We start from the raw sequence: 20662 nt of genomic DNA, 5'->3' as shown, positions 1-20662 counted from the left end.
CCATCAGTGAAAATGTTCCTATTTAATGTGTTTTGTTTTTTTACCAATTATGATAATTGAGGAATTGTAAAATTGTTGTTCTTTTTCCTTCTTTCAGACAAGTAATGGTAATGATCCATGGGCAGCGTTTGACAATAATGCCTCTGGGGGGGTTTCTAATAACTGGCCAGCTCAGCCTGAGGGCACAGAGACGGGGAAAACCAGCAGCAATGCGTGGAATTCTGGAGGACACGGACACCCGCAGGCTTACCAGGGTCCAGGTAACAACTCGAATTAACCCATGTTTGATTGTTCCGTCTAAATTATTGGTTCTCAAACGTTTTGACTCCAAGGCGCCCTGTTGTCCACAACAAAATTTTTCAACTCTTTTTAACCAATGAATTCACATGACTCGTCCAGTCGTTCGTGATTTCGTGGATAAGAGTTAGGGTGCAGTTACACAACAACAGTGTACTTAAAAATGAAAATTTTAAAAATGAACAAAATTACTTTGTGTACAGACAACAACAAAGCGATCCCTGTTTGCACGGATCTGCAAAAACTATTAAAAATACTGTATTATGCATGCCAGGTAAGGTCAGAATTGGAATTGGTGGTGATAGAATTTGGCATATGTAAATAATGCATCTCTGCATCCAGAGCCGATCCTCCCTATACGCACACTACGCAAGTTGCGTAGGGCCCCGCAAATTACTCAAGGCCCCGCCTCCCCCTCGTGTCAAAGCATGTCATTCAAAGTTTACAACATCGATGAGAAAATTAACCGGAACTATCCTTCTGGTCACGAAAAGAGAGAAAAAAACACCATGAGAGTGAATTTCGGGAACAGCAATCGGGTAGACTTGTGTTCTCTCCTCTCCAAGTTTGATGTCAGTAAAGAACAGTAAAGTGAAGTTGATGCGCGTCTCTCTCTGTCTGTCTGTCTGCCAGCAACTCGGAAAAGATAACCATGTCGCGCGTTAACATGCGTTCATATGCGGGTGCACGAAATGAAACGCGCACTTTCCAGCAAAACATCTGTGGGAACCAGTACAATATATGGGCGGTAGGTAGGGGTGTGCCGGTTTCAGAATTGGTGATGACGGTTATGACGTGAGTCAAATGTGACGGTTCGTAACATAACCGTCGTCGTCCGGGGGGCGATATTTTTTTTCACAGGATGGTAGGGGAAGACTCATGAATATTCATTAGGGAACTCATCCCTGATTGGTCTGATGACCTACCCCTAACCCCGCCCCTAAACCTACCCGTCACTGGGGGTCTGATGACTTACCCCTAACCCCGCCCCTAAACCTACCCGTCACTGGGGTTAAGACCAATCAGGGATGAGTTCCCTAATGAATATTCATGAGTCTTCCCCTACCATCCTGTGAAAAAAAATATCGCGTCCGGGGGTGGGGGGTTATAGGACGTTCGGTTGAATAACTGTTCGTCTGTTATAGGACAACTCGCTCTTAAAATGAACAGCAAGACAACTAGAAGTGAATGTGCTTTCCATTAAATGAATCACACACAGTAAACAAAACCTTAACAAATGAACTTTGCAATTTAGACGCGCAAACTGCGTGCCGGTGCGGTGAGACATACATGCTCGGGCAGATTCGGCTTGAAGTCGGTCATCCTCGGACGCGGCGTCGCGCGCGCTGTTACAAAAAAAGCCGTGCACACAGCCAAGCGAAATGAAGTCTTGCCGGTCTTGCGCACCCAGCGCGTCATTTTTTGCCGTGCGGACGCGTCGAGTATAAACAAGGCTTAACCGTGTCAGCGCGCGCTCTGATCGGTAAAGGGGGACAGACCTCTCCCGAATCATCTCCAGCACTCAGCCTCCGACGCACCACTAACTCCGCCTCCGTTTCCCTCGTAAGCTGATATTAGTATTTAAACATTCTCTATGATAAAAAATGTTTGTAAAAAATATTTTAATAGCACGGTTTTGGCGGTTATAGAGTTCTAATGACGGTGTTTAACTATAACCGTCGGTCTCACGGTTATATAATAACCGTCACACCCCTAGCGGTAGGGATGCACCGATACCGGTATCGGGCCCGATACCAAGCTCATGTACTTGTACTCGTACTCGTAAAAATACCCCGATACCAAAGACCGATACCTCAGGTGACGTAACTGACAGAACGTAAATCTAGTGTAGCTAGATTTAATAGTACACTCTAATATTTCACTTTACACTTTCGGCTGTGATTACATTGTTACTCAGTGTTATGTTATAAACATTTGTTCTGTGATTTCTTTGGCACTTTATGACAAATTTGATGTCTGTGATTTCTTTAGCACTTTGTCAACTTTGTGACAGGCAGGTAAATATTACATTCATTATGTCCTTGGTTTTGCCCTTTGGAGGTTATTGGACACTGTGAAATTTGGGCTTTGAACATTTGTGATAAGTACATAAGAATGATTTATTTTTTTAAGTTTATTTAAGTTGTTAAAATAAAGATGCTGATGTGTTCATTAGTGTCATTGTGTTGTTCTTAGAAAATTGCCACATAAAACGAGTACAACAGGCATCGGTATCGGCGAGCACCAGGAAAAAAATATCGGTACTCGATCCTTAAAAAGTGGTATCGGTGCATCCCTAATGGGCGGGATGGCACTCCTCATTATAGATGCACATACTTTTAAAACAAGACAATGTCAGTTTAGTTACAACTCTGCAATAAAGCAAGATGGAAAGCAATGCATTGACATTGACTATTGATTTATAGGCTATATTGCGTTTAAAATGTTGATTGGCGGGACACACTGGTCAATATGGATGCACATCCCTCAGTAAATAAAAACCATCAAGTATCAAGTATTGTTTTTATAGTTTAAAATACAGTGACATGCTATGGCAAGCCATTTTAGCTTTTATTCATTCACAGGATGCATTTTTGATATCAATAATTAAATTTGTACTGTTTAAAATGTGAATTCTTGATATTAAGAATGTACTTTTTTATAGTAAAAAATTATATTTCTGATATCAGGAATTACATTTTCATTAGAACTAGGAGGGAGGGAGGAATGTAGTGGGAGCACTGGGGCGTCAGGTGACTGTGTGGCAATGGCAAATGGTTTATATGGCTCCTGGGTCAGGTAGGAGGGCTCCTTAACAGAATTTTGCTTAGGGCCCCAGGGAGGTTAGGATCGGCTCTGTCTGCATCATCACGGAGACGATAATTGTATCGTTTTCAAAAACGTTGTTTTTTCTTATTTTAAATCAAGTCGTACTTGGAAGTTTGCTTAGGCCCCTTAGTGGTTAAGACCTATCACTGGTCTAAACAACTGCAACTAGAACATAAACAGAATGTGATTCTTTTCCTGTGTATTTGGGGGATTCTGGAGGATACAGACAGGAGGACATACAATTGGGAGAGAATTGAACCGGTGTGTCCTGCAAGAGTGCCAATACTCAACAACAGGCCCGGACTGTGTGTGTGTGCTCCAACTGTTAGGCCACAGCTCCAACCTGAATATGACTAAAATAGGGGAAAAAATCCAAAGTATTCAAAGGAATATGATATGATCTGTTTAGCTAGCCTGTGATGTTCAGGGTTCACATTTTTCTAGTTATGATGTATCCAAAATTTCACTCTTGTGAAGAGTAAAACTTGTAAGCACAAGCTGTTGTGATGTCTGAATCATGAGCAAATCATTTTCTTGAATGGGTTTATGTTAATGAATCAGTTAAACTGGTTCACAAATATGTCTTATATATTGTAAGTAATAATTTGCAATGATTTCATTGTCTCTTTCTATGATTTTGTCCTGTTGATTATTTACTAAATGGAAAACTGAACACCACAGCCACAAGGCACAAATACTTACCATAATGTTTATTCCTCCCTGGGAGCTGTTACATTCCTCTTTAAGGGTTTCAGTCCAGCATATTTATAAAACAGGAAGGCTCTAGCCAAAGTACTGTATATTGTGATACATGGATGTTCGTGGCTGATTCTTTATAACCCAAACAACTTACAAGAGAGGAAGAATGGATTAATGGAACATTAACATACTGTGCAGAATTTACTGTGTATTATTATGTTTAAATTGCATAATATGGACTAATGAACAAAACGTTTTGTGTAAAACCTTCTTTACTCTTGGCAGTCAGATCATATAAAGACGCACAAAAGATGTTAAAAATCGCTGATATTACTTTAGGTTCATGCGACACTAGAAATGGAAAGCCAAGTTGCTTTGTGGAATATGTAGTATTCAGTATGCATTGTTTTATATGAAAGTATGAAAGTTGTTTACAACTAGTTGTGGAAAATGTGGCCGTGGTTTCGTGATTTAATTTATGACTTTGAGTCATGTGTTAGGCTAAAGTTTGCCAGTGATGTCATCTCTGGAAGATCAAATGTTTCATTTTGGAGTCATAAGGAGCTGAAATTCAACTTTTCCATGCTGTAAAATGAATCTTTTAGATTTGTGTGGAGATTTGTTTTGGAGAGGGTTTCCCATGAAAACTGATTTATCACCGAATTACTTGTCCACTCACAAAAATCGAGGAATTAAATATGGTTTGATTTTTACTTGCACAATCCGTTTAATAGTTTTAAATGGAATGCACATTAGTGCACTTTAGAATATGTAGAACTGATATTTGTTATGAAAAACAAGCTTAAAAGATTTATTTTATTATAACAAATCATCTTTTCATTCTTTTCTGAAGATATTTACCCCTACCCATGTCTTATTGACCTCTCAGGTAAATCATGAAATTCATGTAAGGACTTTGATGTGGGTGTTAATAACAAGCTGCATGAGCTCAACAGTTGTGTATGTGTATGAGAGTGTTTGTTTTTAAGGGTTTTTCTTGCTGTGAATTGTGTTGTGTATTCTTTAACTAGAGTCCCCAGTGTGGCGAACTAACATATTGAAATGTTTTTTGTGTGAAAATGAATAAATTCGTTTTTGCACAAATTAAGTCAAGTCACTTTTATTTATATAGCGCTTTATACAAAACAAATTGTTTTAAATCAGCTTTAAAGTGATAAACAGGAAAAATGATGCATTTCGGGCTTTTGTTCAGATGAAGTCAGTTCAGTGTTGATTCAGTTCCGTTGTAAAGATTATTAAATTAATTTCATCTATAAAGCAGGTCTGGAAAAAATCATCATCCAACTCAGTTCAGTTCTCATACAACAGTGTCAGTACAGTCAGATCAATAATATTGTTGAATATTATTTACAGCTGTGGCATCATTTCTACTACTAGACCAATAAAGCTTTGTCAAAGGTTAGTTAGCATGTCTGATTTGTCCTGACACTTGGGTTTGGCTTACTAACACCTGGTTCTCATAGTGCTTTTTAGTTTGAAGTATGTTTTGAAGTGCGTCTAATGACTGTTTATAGGTGCAGAAGACGATGAATGGGACGAGGAGTGGGATGATGTAAAGTCATCGGGTGGTTATGCTGAATCTGAGGCTGGAGAAGGTGGCGCTATGAACAGAGGTGGAGCTCATGGTTCATCCATGAAAATTGCCCTCAATAAGTAAGTCAGATGATTGCGCCACACAGATTGGACACACATCCAAGAGTCACATAATAATACACATAATAAAGCAAACAAGATCCACACGAAACTGCTCAAATACACTTATTTTACACCATATTTATTTTTAAGTTTGATTAATATACTCAAAAAAGTAAATGTACATTGTCCATTTATCAGTGTTGGGGAAAATTACTTTTAAAAGTAATGCCTTACGTTACAATATTGCGGTACTACCTAAAAAAGTAACTAATTGCGTTACTTGGTTAAAAGTAATGTGTTTGGTTACTTTTGTACTTTCTGTCTGTTCCTGCACACGCATGGAAGATGTTTAAGCAAATTAATTAAACTGTAAAGTAACGTGCAGTCCTTTTTTGTTAAAGTAACTCTAATATTGTGTAAAATTTATAAAGTAACGAGTTGCCTTACTCGACACATCAAAAAGTAATCTGATTATATAATGCATGTTACTTGTAATGTGTTACTCCCAACACTTTTCACTGCTATTTTATTTAAAAATCGTACTGTATAACATGTTTTCCAGTTGATGTCCTTTTTCACAGTTTTCTTGTATGCTTTCTAGATTCCAATAACTGGTTTATTAATTTAGCAATTATATTTTTTGATCATTTCATGCTTTGTCCTTTGTAAGCCCCATCTTCTCTTTGCAGATTCCCTGGCTTCTCCAAATCAGGTCCTGAGTTGTACCTGCTGTCCAAACAAGCCGCTAAAGGAACCAAGTTGCCCATTTATGTAAGTCACTCATTTAATGTGCCATTTATGGTATTGTTTCTTTGATTGATAATGCTTTTTTTAAACTTTTTTTTTTAAACTTGCTACTAAAATAGTTCTAAAATGGTATTCACGACTTCATCAAGGCTTGTTTATACTGTATCGTATTCTGTAAAGTACATATCTGACTTGAATATGTATACATACTGTATTTCAGATTGGAGAAGTTGGGCCAGTGTGGGCGTATCCAGACTATCAGCTGGACTGTGTTGTCGCTGACCCTAAAAAGGGCACCAAAATGTACGGCCTCAAGAGTTATATCGAGTACCAAGTCACGCCTACCGTAAGTACAGAAACATTCATGTTTAAATGAATAACTTCATTCCAGCTGATGTTGTCTCATGCCATCCTTTTGCAGACCACAAACAAGCCTGTCAATCACAGATACAAGCACTTCGATTGGTTATATGAAAGGCTTTTGGATAAATTTGGGTCGGCGATTCCAATCCCCTGCTTGCCTGATAAACAGGTGACAGGTGAGCACTTTTCATTACCCATTGTTCCCTGTAAAGAAGTTTAAAATTAAAACGAGGTTGATTAATGCCCCCTTTTTTAGGCAGATTTGAGGAAGAGTTTATAAAAATGCGTATGGAGAGGCTTCAGGCTTGGATGTCGCGAATGTGCCGGCATCCGGTTGTCTCCTGCAGTGACGTCTTCCAGCTGTTTCTCTCCTACAAAGATGAGAAGGTAAATGTGTTTCCATCTTTAATCTGAATTTGTTGCTTAGTAGGTTTTGAGACGAAGCCGTTGTTGTTGCATTATTTCATTACACATCTGTATTACAGGACTGGAAAACGGGAAAGAGAAAAGCAGAAAAAGACGAGACTGTCGGAGTCATGGTCTTCTCCACGATAGAGCCTGAGGGACTGCCAGACCTTGACATGGTTGAAGTGTAAGTCTTACAGCCCACCTTAGGATCACTTCACTGATGGAAAATCCAGCTTAAAGTGTGTATGTCAGGTTAAATTTGTAATTATGATTAACACAAAATAGTTAGGGGAAATACTAGGGCTGACTTCTAATAGTCGAGGATTCGACGATTCGATTCGGAGAGGTCTGATTCGACTGTGAACCTCATAGTCGAATAGTAGGGAAGTGTTATGTTACGTAACCAATAGGGGTGTGACGGTTATTATATAACTGTGAGACCGACGGTTATAGTTGAACACCGTCATTATACTCTATAACCGCCAAAACCGTGCTATTCAAATATTTTTTACAAACATTTATTTGTTTGTTTGTAAACATACTTTATCATAGAGAATGTTTAAATACTAATATCATCTCACGAGGGAAACGGAGGCGGAGTTAGTGGTGCTTCAGAGGCTATACTGCTGGAGATGATTCGGGAGAGGTCTGTGCACCTTACCGATCAGAGCGCGCGCTGACACGGAGTAGGCTAAAGCCTTGTTTATACCTATGGTTTATACTTGACGCGTCCGCACGAGCGCGAAGGTGCGCACGGCAAAAAATGACGCGTTGGGTGCGCAAGACCGGCAAGACCCCATTTCGCTTAGCTGTGTGCACAGCTTTTTTGTAATAGCGCGCGCGACGCCGCATCCGAGGATGAACGACTTCAAGCCGAATCTGCCCGAGCATGTAGGCTACGTCTCACCGCACCGGCTCGCAGTTTGCGCGTCTAAATTGCAAAGTTCATTGCAAAGTTTTTTTGTTAAGGTTTTGTTTACTGTGTGTGATTTATTTAAAACAAAGCACGTTCATTGCAACGTTTTTTTTTTTTGTTAAGGATTCATTTAATGGAAAGCACATTCACTTCTATAGTTGTCTTGCTGTTCATTTTAAATAAACGTAGAGCGAGTTGTCCTATAACAGATGAACAGTTATTCAACCGAACGTCTAGCTGCTATCTAAAAAGCACGTTCATTGCAACGTTTTTTTTTTTTTTTGTTAAGGATTCATTTAATGGAAAGCACATTCACTTCTAGTTGTCTTGCTGTTCATTTTAAATAAACGTAGAGCGAGTTGTCCTATAACAGACGAACAGTTATTCAACCGAACGTCTAGCTGCTATCAAAAAAAAAAAAAAAAAAAGGTTCGACTATCAGTCGACTACGGCAAAATCTAACGAATCAGATTCGACTATGAAAATCCTTAGTCGAAAACAGCCCTAGGAAATACACTTTTGAAAAGTTGATGTATTGTTTTGTATGTTTTTCGATACCTAAAGGCAGAATATAAAAGTTATTTATTTCAGTACTCACTTAAAACTGCTCCTTCCCCCAAACGAATCGCTTGACGTCATAAGAGGGAGACGTCTCCCCAGGTCGTTGAGAAAGTGAGTTTGTGAGCTGTGTTGATAATTGTACGAGTGATAGAGCGAGAGAATTAGTGATTAGGACATTTATTTATTTAGTTAGCTATTTAAGTTAGGTAGTTAGTTAGGTATACGCAGGCGTATTTTCACGATGGTGAATTACTGAGTTTGTGCTGGGTGCAAAAACACCGTTAAAACCGGTCACAGAGTCCACTTTTCCCCAAAAAGCAGGTCTGTGTTCCGTGCCTGGGTCAACTTTGTTCGGACCAAACGCGCTGACTTCAGTGCTGCTTCGGTATCCAAGACCTCGGTCATTTGCAGCGCCCATTTCTTCCAGTTTTTATGTTTCCACTGTTTGATCGCACCCGCGCTCTCTCTCTCTCTCTCTCTCTCTCTCTCTCTCTCTCTCTCTCTCTCTCTCTCTCTCTCTCTCTCTCTCTCTCTCTCTCACTCTCTCACTCTCTCACTCTCTCTCTCACTCTCTCACTCTCTCACTCTCTCTCTCACTCTCTCACTCTCTCACTCTCTCTCTCACTCTCTCACTCTCTCACTCTCTCTCTCACACACTCACACACACACATATTCCAGCATTGCAATCTTGACATCGCAGCCTGTTCATTATACCCACGGAGCTTCAGAGCTAAGGCGGAGCTACAGATTAGGTGTCCCTAAATAACCCGCAATAATTAATTTGCACGCGAGTTTTATTTATTTTTATACCGTGTATTCTCCGTGTATATTCATGCACCGAACCGTGATGCCCGTACCATTTCGGTTCAATACGAATACATGTACCATTCCACCTCTTAAGTTATGCCTATACCCTACTTACCAAGACACCTGACCAACTCCACTGGTTCTCTTCACACCAGATATTTATGTTTGTTTCTTCGATAGGAATTATTTAAATTTCTGTTTGGCTCCTCATCTGTCTCACGCCTGGGAGGGTCAAAATTGTATGGCTGTGGGCCATCGTAGGTTTGAGGGGGATTTTGGATCTCCTTAGACTCAAAACTCTCCATACTTGAATAGAACTTTTGACGTCACAGCTCAGCTGTGTTTTAAAAATATGATCTTGACAGAAATGGCTATAAAGCTTACTGTAGGGCAATTACATTAATCATTTTAATGATAATTACATTTTCACTCAGAGATCTAACCCTTATTTAATATATCTAAAAAAAAAGACATACACACTTTAAGATGGCTTCTAGCTGGTCCATTAGCTTGATCTATTGGAAGTTTGACAAACTCAAGCTGATATGATCAACCAGAAGCTGATTTGGTGCTTGTCTGAGATTGTCTTCCAGCTAATAATGAGCAACTTCTTGATGGAGATGCTCATCTGCAATGTTCCCTCAAAGCTGCGCGCGTGCGCGGCCGCGCACTTCTGATGCCTCGGCTGCGCACTTCTGATGCCTCGGCTGCGCACTTCTGATGCCTCGGCTGCGCACTTCTGATGCCTCGGCTGCGCACTTCTGATGCCTCGGCTGCGCACTTCTGATGCCTCGGCTGCGCACTTCTGATGCCTCGGCTGCGCACTTCTGATGCCTCGGCTGCGCACTTCTGATGCCTCGGCTGCGCACTTCTGATGCCTCGGCTGCGCACTTCTGATGCCTCGGCTGCGCACTTCTGATGCCTCGGCTGCTCACCTCTGATGCCTCGGCTGCGCACTTCTGATGCCTCGGCTGCGCACTTCTGATGCCTCGGCTGCGCACTTCTGATGCCTCGGCTGCGCACCTCTGATGCCTCGGCTGCGCACTTCTGATGCCTCGGCTGCGCACTTCTGATGCCTCGGCTGCGCACTTCTGATGCCTCGGCTGCGCACTTCTGATGCCTCGGCTGCGCACTTCTGATGCCTCGGCTGCGCACTTCTGATGCCTCGGCTGCGCACTTCTGATGCCTCGGCTGCGCACTTCTGATGCCTCGGCTGCGCACTTCTGATGCCTCGGCTGCGCACTTCTGATGCCTCCGCTGCGCACTTCTGATGCCTCGGCTGCGCACTTCTGATGCCTCGGCTGCGCACTTCTGATGCCTCGGCTGCGCACTTCTGATGCCTCCGCTGCGCACTTCTGATGCCTCCGCTGCGCACTTCTGAAGCGGCGGCCGCGCAGAAAAGAATAAAATGCCACTCAGAGGACTGATGCGAAATGTGTGGGGAAATCCATTTGATTGTAGTTTAAGTGAGAAATAATTTCAGTGCTCTGGTCAACCGCTATAGAGTGAAAACTGGTGAATGCAGTTTACAGGTTTCATAGAAAGAGAACGATGTGAGCGCATGTAATTGGCAGTGAGTGTGTGTGTGCGGACCAAATAGCTCAATACGAATGGCAACGAGAAACGCAAAGACGTGAAATAAAATCACATCATAATGTTTTAAAGAAGAGCGGTTTGATTAAAGTGGTGGAAATAACGGTTGATGGACACAGAACGGTAACATTTACACACCCACCTGCGTGCAAACTCAAAATACATCATTAGTTTAAATAGATGTTTTTGTGTGTGGGGGAGTTTCAGGCATGGTTAGATTATAAAAGAGTTCACATTCACTTTTCTTGAAAATATTTAGCTATTAGATCTATTTAAATGCTTCAGTTTGTTTTCATATTATAATAATATACTGTAATATGTAAACAAATTGAAGAATTTAAACTGATATATTATATCACTTCAAATACTTCAATTCGTTTTTTTATATTATATTATATTAGGCCTATATTTTATTATATTATAAACCTAAATAAAGAATCTCACAAGGGTATTGTTAAGGTTATATTAGGCCTATATTTTATTGTATTATAAGCCTAAATAAAGAATCTCACAAGGGTATTGTTTAGGGCTCCTTGCCATTAAAAGGTTTGAAACCCCCTGCTAAAGAAAATATTGGAAATTCATAAGCAATAAACAATCATTTAACTTTGATGGTTTAATGCTTCCTGTACACAATTAATTGACTGTACAAAAACACTTTATGGTTTTCCCAAACCATCTCAGTGTAACAGCCTACTTTTCTTTCATACTATATTCTATTATTGTAAAGAATTGAACTGTCCTGCAGAAGATTTTGTCAATTATTTTTCATAGGATTTCTTGGTGAAGACTGTACAGTTAACAGCACTGTAAAAAAAAATCTCAGGTAACCTAAAATGTGCTTCATTTAGTGACTTCTTAATTAACTGCTTGTTTTTCGAAAATATGATTTAATAGCAATAAGTTACATCAAGGGTCAAATAAAATAGAAATGGCACATTCAAGTTAAGTTACAACTGAATGTTGAAACCATTGTGTTTCTATGCTGTACAGGTCAGGTATAAAGAATATTTTTGCTCAGGTGGCGAAAAATGTCCGCCCAATAGAAAAAAGTTTTGCTCAGCAAGAAAAAAAATTGGAGGGATCATTGCTCATCTGTGTTGTCTTGTTGCCATCAGAGAGCAGAAATGTGAGCAGTTCAACCGTTTCACCAAGACGATGGACGACGGTGTGAAAGACTTGCTGACCATAGGAAATGAACACTGGAAACGCTGCACAGGCCGTGAGTATCGCTCGTTATGACACTTAAAGTTGCACTCTGTATGAAATATTTTTTTCTTAAAGAAATTAATACTTTTATTCAGCAAAGATGCATTAAATTAGTATTTATATTAGGGGTGTAATGCTACATGTATTTGTCCCGAACCGTACAGGAAGGATGTCACGGTTCGGTGCATGTAGTCGCCCGACGAATACATTCAGTCACAGGCGATCCACACTTCAATCCAGACGGGGCGCGTGCATTAATGCAACGCTGTTTGCTACCAGGAAAAAGCGCAGGGAAAAAAAGATAATGATCGTTATGTTTACATCTCTCAACCAGCGTTTCACCTGCGGAAAGATATCAATAAAACAGCTTGAGAATATTATCTCATGTAGCATTACATTTACCTCAGGCATTTAGTGTCGACAGCAGGTTAGTTCGCTAGAGAAATTAACTCTAGACAGAAGCATTTTGTATTTGCACTATATTAGCCTATTCATTATATTTACTTAACCTGTTAGTAATGTCTTGCTTATTTAATGTATGTTTAAATACATTTGTCATGAAAGCAAGTTATGACAGCCACTTGACATGTAAATGGTTATATTTCAGAAATGAATTGTAGTAGAAAATTACATTTAGAAGTTAATACAAAACCCGGCTTATGTGCAATTTACAGTACGTTTTTTTTATTTGACAGTTGATTATTAAACCTAAAAATAAATACCAACTGAATTTAATAATTTGGGCGCTGTTGTTAATTGTAACCTTTAATATTATAGTAATGTGTAATTAAGGGTTCCCCATATATTTTTCAGCATTAGCTGAGAAAATGTATTATAATAGAATGTATTAATTAACTAAGCTATTTATTTAAACACATATACACATTTGTTAAAAAAAACAAAGAGTTTAAATAAAGAAGCAATTTTGTTTAGTTTTCTCCCCCCTGCTGTATCGAACACGTACCGAACAGTGACTTAAAAACCGAGGTACGTACCGAACCGTCATGTTTGTGTACTGCTACACCCCTAATATATAATGTGTGTATATATATATATATATATATATGGTTCCAACAAAGTGACAGTTTCTGATATTTTGTACTTTGTTCATGTCCAAACTATATTCTGATGGAGTGTATTGTGATTTATAAAAATCTCTACAAATGAAATCTCATAATCAGGCTGATTAGACTTATTTCCGGTTATGCTTGTTTTTCTCAGCCCTTCCAAAGGAATATCAACGCATTGGCAAAGCTTTCCAAAACCTGTCGTCCGTGTTCATCAGCAGTGGATATCAAGGTATCACTATTCAATTCCTCTTACTGAAGTAAGTCAATGAGGTAAAAAATGTTCTGTTTACCATCTGGTCTAGTTCTGAGAAACTTTATCAAACACCTTCTTGTTCCCTGTTAATATTATTTAGCTTCTTTTTTCCTCTGTACCAAGCAACTTTGTACAAGTAGTATATTATTTGCAGGTATTGCCTTCCTGAAAGATTAGACAAGGGCACTAATGGCGCTTTTCCACTGCTGGTACGGCTCGGTACGGCCAAAGTCCTTTTAGGCAAGTCATGCCACTCGGCCGCCATCTTGGCAACGCCTCCGGGCAGCTATTTCGGACTAACAAGACCAGGCTCCTATCTAAATGAATGGGCAGAGAGTCAGAACTGCACTGTGCGCATACGTCAGTGGAACCAGACGATAGGCTTACATGTTTCCCGGCTTGACTGTTAAAAGCAGACGATTGGCTTTCCAGCGGGAGGGGCGGGGCATGTGCATACAACCGCCATCTTTGGCGTTACGGGTTTTCCCTATATAGTTGTATTGAGGATTGAGGAAGTGGCATGTCTCTATATAAATTGTCTCTGGTACGGCTCAGCAAGGCACGGCTCGGTTCGCTTTAGCTCGGTTTGCTTTTCCATTGCAGTTAGTACCGCTTCAAAGTGGGTGGGATTATAGTCTGACCGTTATAGTTTATCCGCTCCTCGGCAACCAACGAGAGGAACGTCTGCACTTCGTCCACTGATCACGATTCAGCCATTTCATTTTTGGAAGTTTTCTTTCTTTCTTTTTTCTTCAAGTAAGTCAAGCAAGTAGTTTTAATACGGGTGCTACAGCGGTGGCTGTATTTAAATCTAGCGGGTTTGATGTCTCGCAAATACAATGACGCTGGTAGTGACGATTCCGTCTGACCAATCAGTGATCTGCAGTGTGTTCACGTCACATTTTAGTATCGGTACGGTACGCTTGGAACCTCGACAGCGGTGGTACCATTTAAAGCGAGCCGTACCGTACCGTACCGTACCATGCAGTGGAAAAGCACCAAAGCGTGCCGTTCCGAACCATGCAGTGGAAAAGCGCCATATGATGATGAAGCAGGACTGTCGCCTCGCTTGAGATTCAACCAGCAGTCTTTGTGTTACAGTAGATGTTCAACCTTTAGTAAGTTTTTTATTATCCTGAATGTGTGGTTGTGTTTGACCCACAGGAGAGGCTGCGCTCACAGACGCGATGACGGCAGCAGGGAAGACCTACGAGGAGATCGCTCAGATGGTGGCAGAGCAGGTATTAAAACACTGTAGAACATCTCAGTTCTCTCTTATATCAGGAAGTTTCTAAACCATATCTTAACCTCATACGTGATAGGGGAAATGTAGCTGTCTATGTATTGTACATTCTTGGTAACCAAGAAATTACACTACCATTCAGAAGTTTGGAGTCAGTGAGATTTTTAAAAAAGTTTTTAAAAGAAGTCTCACCAAGGCTGCATTTATTTGATTAAAAATACAGTGAAACGTAATATTAAGAAATATTGTTACAATTTAATATAACGGTTTTCTGTTTCAAGATAGATTAAAATGTAATGTATTCCTGTGATGTCAAAGCTGAATTTTCAGCATCATTACTCCAGTCTTCAGTGTCACATGATCCTTCAGAAATCATTCTAACATGAAAACATTTGAGCTTTTTGAGGAAACCAATACATTTAAGGATCCTTTGATGAATAGGGTTAGGGTTAGAAGAACAGCATTTATTTGAAATTGAAATCTTTTGTAACATAAGTGACTTTATTATCAATTTAAAGGGTTAGTTCACCCAAAAATCAAAATTGTCATTATTTACTCCCCTTCGTTCCAAACCCATAAGACTTTCGTTCATCTTCAGAACAAAAATGAAGATCTTTCTGTCCCTCCATCGTAAAACTGATATGAATCAAGACCACATTTTCTGAAGAGACTTGATCGCTTTATATGATGAACATATTTAATTTAAAGGTGCAATGTGTAATATTTCTGAGGATCTATTGACAGAAATGCAATATGACATCCATAACTATGTGTTCAGTGGTTTATAAAAACCTTACTCAATGAACCGTTATGTTTTATTACCTTAGAATGAGACATTTATATCTAGATCACCGCGGGCACCCCCTTCTATGAAGGTCGGCATATTGTGACGTCATGTTTCTACCGTAGCCGACAGCGAACAAACAGCGCTACAGAGCGCGTTTCGTCACTACCTTGAAAGAGAAGCAGCAGAAAGCTAGAAGCTAGCCATAGACACCGTGAGTAGTGACTTTTCCCTTGTCAGTGGTGTACAATATGTAGTTGGATTGTTTCATGTAACTTAGTTCTTCTCCCTCGCTGTGTTATGGCTTTGACAATCAGCTGATTAGTACTCTTGACCGTAAAACAGTAACGTTACAGGAGTCACCAACCTGTCGATCGCGGTCGACAAGTCGATCGTGTTTTCAAAACCAGAGAAAAAAAAACAATATTTGTATTCATTATTATTTATTCATTTGTGTGTAGTAAATGGTGTCTAGGGGATGCGGAGGCGCATTGAACATTGAATATACCTTTGCGCTCATGCGGACGCGTCGAGTATAAACAATGCTTTACGCTTTAACCAGCTCAGCCACAGCCCTACAGCATAACAGCTCATATTAGCCAGCTAAACTTTTACTACCCTGTTAGAAAAAATATGTAGTTGGATAGTTTCACGTGGTTCTTCTCCCTCGCTGTATTATGGGTTTGCTATGTGGGGAGAAATGTGCTGGTTACGTTTGTGAGACAATCAGCTGATTACTATTATTATATTAAGACCCTTGATCCTCATCATGGATAAAGTTTACAAAGCCATAGTCAGGTGTGGTTTATAATGGACTGTTGTACAGAAACTTGGCTTACTCTGGCTATTCTCTGCTGTCTCAGACGACGATATGTTTGTCCCGTTTTAGCCACCGTAGCTTCTTCGAAAGGGAGGGGTGAGCAGTGGGCTGAGCCATTAGTGCAAACTCGCAACCGAACCGCTAGATGCCGCTAAAATCTACACACTGCACCTTTAAGCTTTTATTCACATATCTCTGGACTGTCAATGGAGGGACAACAATCTCTCCGATGTTATTAAAAAATATCTTCATTTGTGTTTTGAAGATGAATGAAAGTCTTACAGATTTTTTCACCGGCACGAAGGAGAGTAAATGATGACAGAATTTACATTTTTGGGTGAACCAACCCTTTAATGCATGCTTGCTGAATAAATATACAAATCTTTTATATAAAAAAAAAATAGTACTGACCCCAAACTCTTGAACAGTAGTATATGTACGGTAATTTCAAAATAAACCCAGACAGGATGATCAGGACCCTAAAAGCTGCTATATAGATGGAGAAAGCCGTAGTTGTGAGTGTTCAGCCTCTGCCTCAGGCCCGTCCACAATCATTTAGCCTTGTGCTATTCATCGTCATCGGTATCAATGAATGAAAAATGCAATGAATGAAAACTTGGTGGTTGTTTGGCCTCCACACTGTGATTGTTGGAAGGACTCGTCTGGTAAGTGGTCCTGTGGCGCCAGTGTAACATTGAATATTTTTTAGAGCTCTGTTAACCCTTCATGTGATCCAATGCGTCTATAAAGATATTACGTTTAAAAATACAGCTGAATAACAGACAGATACTACCTGTAGTGTATTAGTGTTTACACTACAAATGCAATGTTATATGCGTTTCTGAATGTGAACTTTTTTACACCTGCATTTAATGCTGATTTCTTACATGAATTGCCTGTTGCTTAAAGATTATTTGAGTCTAGTTGAGTAAGGGAATTAATTGGTTTAGTTAGCTATTTTCTCCCACAGTTGATGGTTGTTTTTGTCCAGTTGAATTCCAATTCGTGTTTGAGTAAGAGCGCATCCGTGTGTGCGCATACACACGTGTTCGAGTGACGTAAACCTTTCGTGAGCGGTTGAATGAAGTGACCCTGGGTGTGTTTGTGCGCTGTCTGCTTTAATCATTTAGTTTTGTCTGTCTCTTTCTAGCCTAGGAAAGACCTTCACTTCCTCATGGAAACCAACAATGAGTACAAAGGTCTGCTGGGATGCTTTCCTGACACTATTGGAGTTCACAAGGTAAATGAAAGAACTACTACTCTCACCATGTCTCTTTTCATTCTAATAGACACACTGTATTATAACCTAGTGAGCATCCTGACCATCATAGAATCGCGTAAGTGACCTTTTAGGCAGCTCACTAGGTGTTTGAACAGCCACTGAATCTATAAAAAGAGGATGGGAGCTCAGAAAATTGGAGAATTAATTCGGCTTACTGCATTTTTGGGGGTCTTTCTCTTGCACAGGCTGCCATAGAGAAGGTCAAGGAAGGCGATAAACTAGTGGCCGCCGGTAAAATCAGCCCCTCAGATAAGACCTCCATGTCTAAACGTGCCAGCACCATGTCATACGCTCTGCAAGGTATTGTGACCTACTTGCACTGACCCCAAAAATCATTTAGACACTAACTACCTTTATATGTATATATAGTAACTGAGGTGTAGGTAATCACGTTTGATGTGAATGGTTTTCACAACATCATGTCACAATTAGAGTAATTATGACTCTCCAACTTAACACGATATTAGAACGCTGGAAACAAAACTATAATTTACAACAGTCTCAATAGAGATAAACTAGAGTTATTAGTTAATTACAGGGTTTCTACAGGCCTGGAAATATTGGAATTTCTGCAGTGTGATTTTCAGACCAGGACATTTTTCTTTGTGCATATACAGAAAAGTGTATATTGAATAGTTCAAATGTATGGACAACATTTTTATTGTATTTTATTATACTACCTGCAATTGTGGAAAATGGGTGGATGGATTGTTATACTGTATTTTACTGTATGTGTTACATATTTTATACTATATACACAGTTAAATGCAGTATAAAATCCTATATTTTAATAAATCCTGTAACTCTCTTATGCTCACCAAGGCTTCATTTATCTGATCAAAAATACAGTAAAAACAGAAATATTATTACAATGTAAAATAACTATTTTCTATTTGTATATGTAGTCAAATATAATTTATTCCTTTTGAAGTAATGATGCTGAATATTCAGCTTTGCCATCAGTCTTCAGTGTCACATGATCCTTCAGAAATTATTCTAATATGCTGATTTACTGCTCAAGAAACATTTATTATTATTATCAATGTTGAAAAACGTTTAATATTTTTGGGGGAATCGGTTTCCTTTGACGAATAGAAAGTTACAAAGAACATAATTTATTTGAAATGGAAATCTTTTGTAATATCATAAATGCTTTACTGTCACACTTGATCAATTTAATGCATCCTTGCTGAATGTAAGTATTAATTTTCTTTCCAAAAAATTGTAATAACCCAAAACATTTGAACAGTATTGTATATTATTATTATTTCTCTCTTCTCTAATGTAATTTTTTTTAGCTCTGTTGTAATTTGGGGTTTGTGTGAATCTCAGTCTGGATATATGCTTTAGTATTTTTCTACAAAATAATAATTTATTTAAAAAGAAAGAAAATCCTGTGAATTCATTGGACAGAAAGAGTGTTAACCCAACCCAACACACAACACTATCTGGTGTTTGTAGGCGTCTGTGATCAAGTCTTTATTCACACAGCTGGAAACTTTTACATGATGACTTTAACACATCTGTCCTCTTTGCAGCGGAGATGAACCACTTCCATAGCAACCGTATCTATGACTACAACAGGGTGATGCAGCAGTACCTGGAGGAGCAAGTCAAATTCTATGAGATGGTAAAGTGTCTAAATGACAGTAAAAGTGACATATCCAAACATTATGGACGTTCTGTAAAAGCCATTAAAATGCTGTGTGTTTTGGCAGATTGCAGAGAAACTACGACACGCTCACAGTCGGTTCACTACGATGTAACGGTGGAGCGGCCGTTCGGAAGCTGCCTCGGTGTCTCTTCATTTTCTGTTTCTCTTACATGATTATTCTTGCTCTGTTTTTTCTATTCCTGTTATTTGCGTCATGATATCAGTGCCATAAAAATACCCTTTCGATCTCAGGCCAAAGATAGTGTCTCAGAAAGCATGCTACTGCGTGAAAACTGGCCAAGCTCAAGAGTTTTTTAACAGCAGCTGCAGATTGTCTAAAGAATCATATTATATGGGGGCTTTAATTATTATAATTGTCTGGTTGTTAATTTGGATGTTCCACATTTTGTTATGACCCTTGTAGTTTTGATATAAGATAAATATGAACATGCATTTAAAGAGACATAATGTAATGTACTACTTTTATACAAGTGATCTGAACATATACTGGTGCCATCGTTTGAACTATGAGGCTAAGCCTTGTTTCATTGTGCCTTCTTTTGTATAGACCCTTCAAAACAACATGCTTTTTATCCACTGCACTTTACTATGGCCTTTAAGATGCATCATCCTGTTTGTATTTGGCCAAAAACAACCCAATCGTTTTCACTAGATGGTCCTGGAGGTAATTTCAGGAGGGCTGGTCCTTTTTCCCCCATAAGAGACATTGCCATTAGTTCTTTATCTCTCTCCCCAAAGCCAAATTACAAACAGAGATGGTGCTCCGTTTGATGCTTCCACCTCAGTGCAATTATCACCATTTTCTTATCCTGTAAAAGTGAAATTATACTCCGTCAGGTGCATGTTTTCCAGTTGTTCGTATATTTTATATGTATAGCAGTGTTTGCAAGTCTTTTGCACACAGAATGACAAAACAATTGAGATTATGATTTAATAAATACTGATTTGTATGCAATGCAGTTGTTTTGTCTTTACTTACACAGCATTCATTTTTAGACAGACACTCACTCATACAGAGTCTGAAATTCCCACCTATAGCTTAGATAGGGGATTATCTGAGGGGACAGGCATTCGTAGTTGTATCCGAAAACATAGTGGACATTATCGGGTGCACTCATTCAATCCCATAATGCACTGCAATGAGTGTACAACTGGTGTACGCTCAACGGCTAGAGAATTCTCAAAATGCACTTTTTTTTCACCAACATGTCCATTAGTGGCTCCGTAATTAATAACCCTCTGTCGATCTGATGTCTGTGGGGATGGATACAAAAATCAGTTTTCACTAAAGACCTGAAGCTGCCAAAGTCCGCCGGTGTCTTGGCGAAACACGGAGCGAAAGTAAACATTGTTCATACTGCTGACATTGTAACAATACAAAGCGGGTTGAAAATCAGCGAAGTGAGGACTTGGTTAACAGCGAATCGGCTCTCAAGGTTTAGAGACCGAG

At 39.4% G+C, this 20662-nt stretch overlaps 1 protein-coding gene across 3 annotated transcripts in view; it reads left to right on the top strand.

Moving 5' to 3' along the window:
* Positions 1 to 20171, top strand: part of snx9b (sorting nexin 9b) — a 33217-nt gene extending 13046 nt beyond the window's left edge. For 2 of the 3 annotated variants that reach the window (XM_056269170.1, XM_056269171.1), the window contains 14 exons: positions 98 to 260; positions 5361 to 5499; positions 6171 to 6252; positions 6449 to 6574; positions 6650 to 6767; positions 6848 to 6978; positions 7077 to 7183; positions 11995 to 12098; positions 13307 to 13384; positions 14573 to 14649; positions 17406 to 17495; positions 17723 to 17837; positions 19076 to 19167; positions 19256 to 20171. In XM_056269170.1, coding sequence (XP_056125145.1) covers positions 98 to 260; positions 5361 to 5499; positions 6171 to 6252; positions 6449 to 6574; positions 6650 to 6767; positions 6848 to 6978; positions 7077 to 7183; positions 11995 to 12098; positions 13307 to 13384; positions 14573 to 14649; positions 17406 to 17495; positions 17723 to 17837; positions 19076 to 19167; positions 19256 to 19303 — 1470 coding nt within the window. In that variant the 3' untranslated portion in view covers positions 19304 to 20171. Of the gene's footprint in view, positions 1 to 97; positions 261 to 4678; positions 4715 to 5360; positions 5500 to 6170; positions 6253 to 6448; positions 6575 to 6649; positions 6768 to 6847; positions 6979 to 7076; positions 7184 to 11994; positions 12099 to 13306; positions 13385 to 14572; positions 14650 to 17405; positions 17496 to 17722; positions 17838 to 19075; positions 19168 to 19255 lie in introns of all 3 variants that reach the window. The other variant, XM_056269172.1, reaches the window with a different exon arrangement.
* The last annotated feature ends 491 nt before the right edge of the window (positions 20172 to 20662 follow it).

This window comes from Rhinichthys klamathensis, unplaced genomic scaffold (genome assembly GCF_029890125.1).
Source record: "Rhinichthys klamathensis goyatoka isolate OS25496 unplaced genomic scaffold, OSU_Roscu_1.1 h1tg000281l_1, whole genome shotgun sequence".
NCBI lineage: Eukaryota > Metazoa > Chordata > Actinopteri > Cypriniformes > Leuciscidae > Rhinichthys > Rhinichthys klamathensis.
This window is presented reverse-complemented; position numbering and strand designations above follow the sequence as displayed.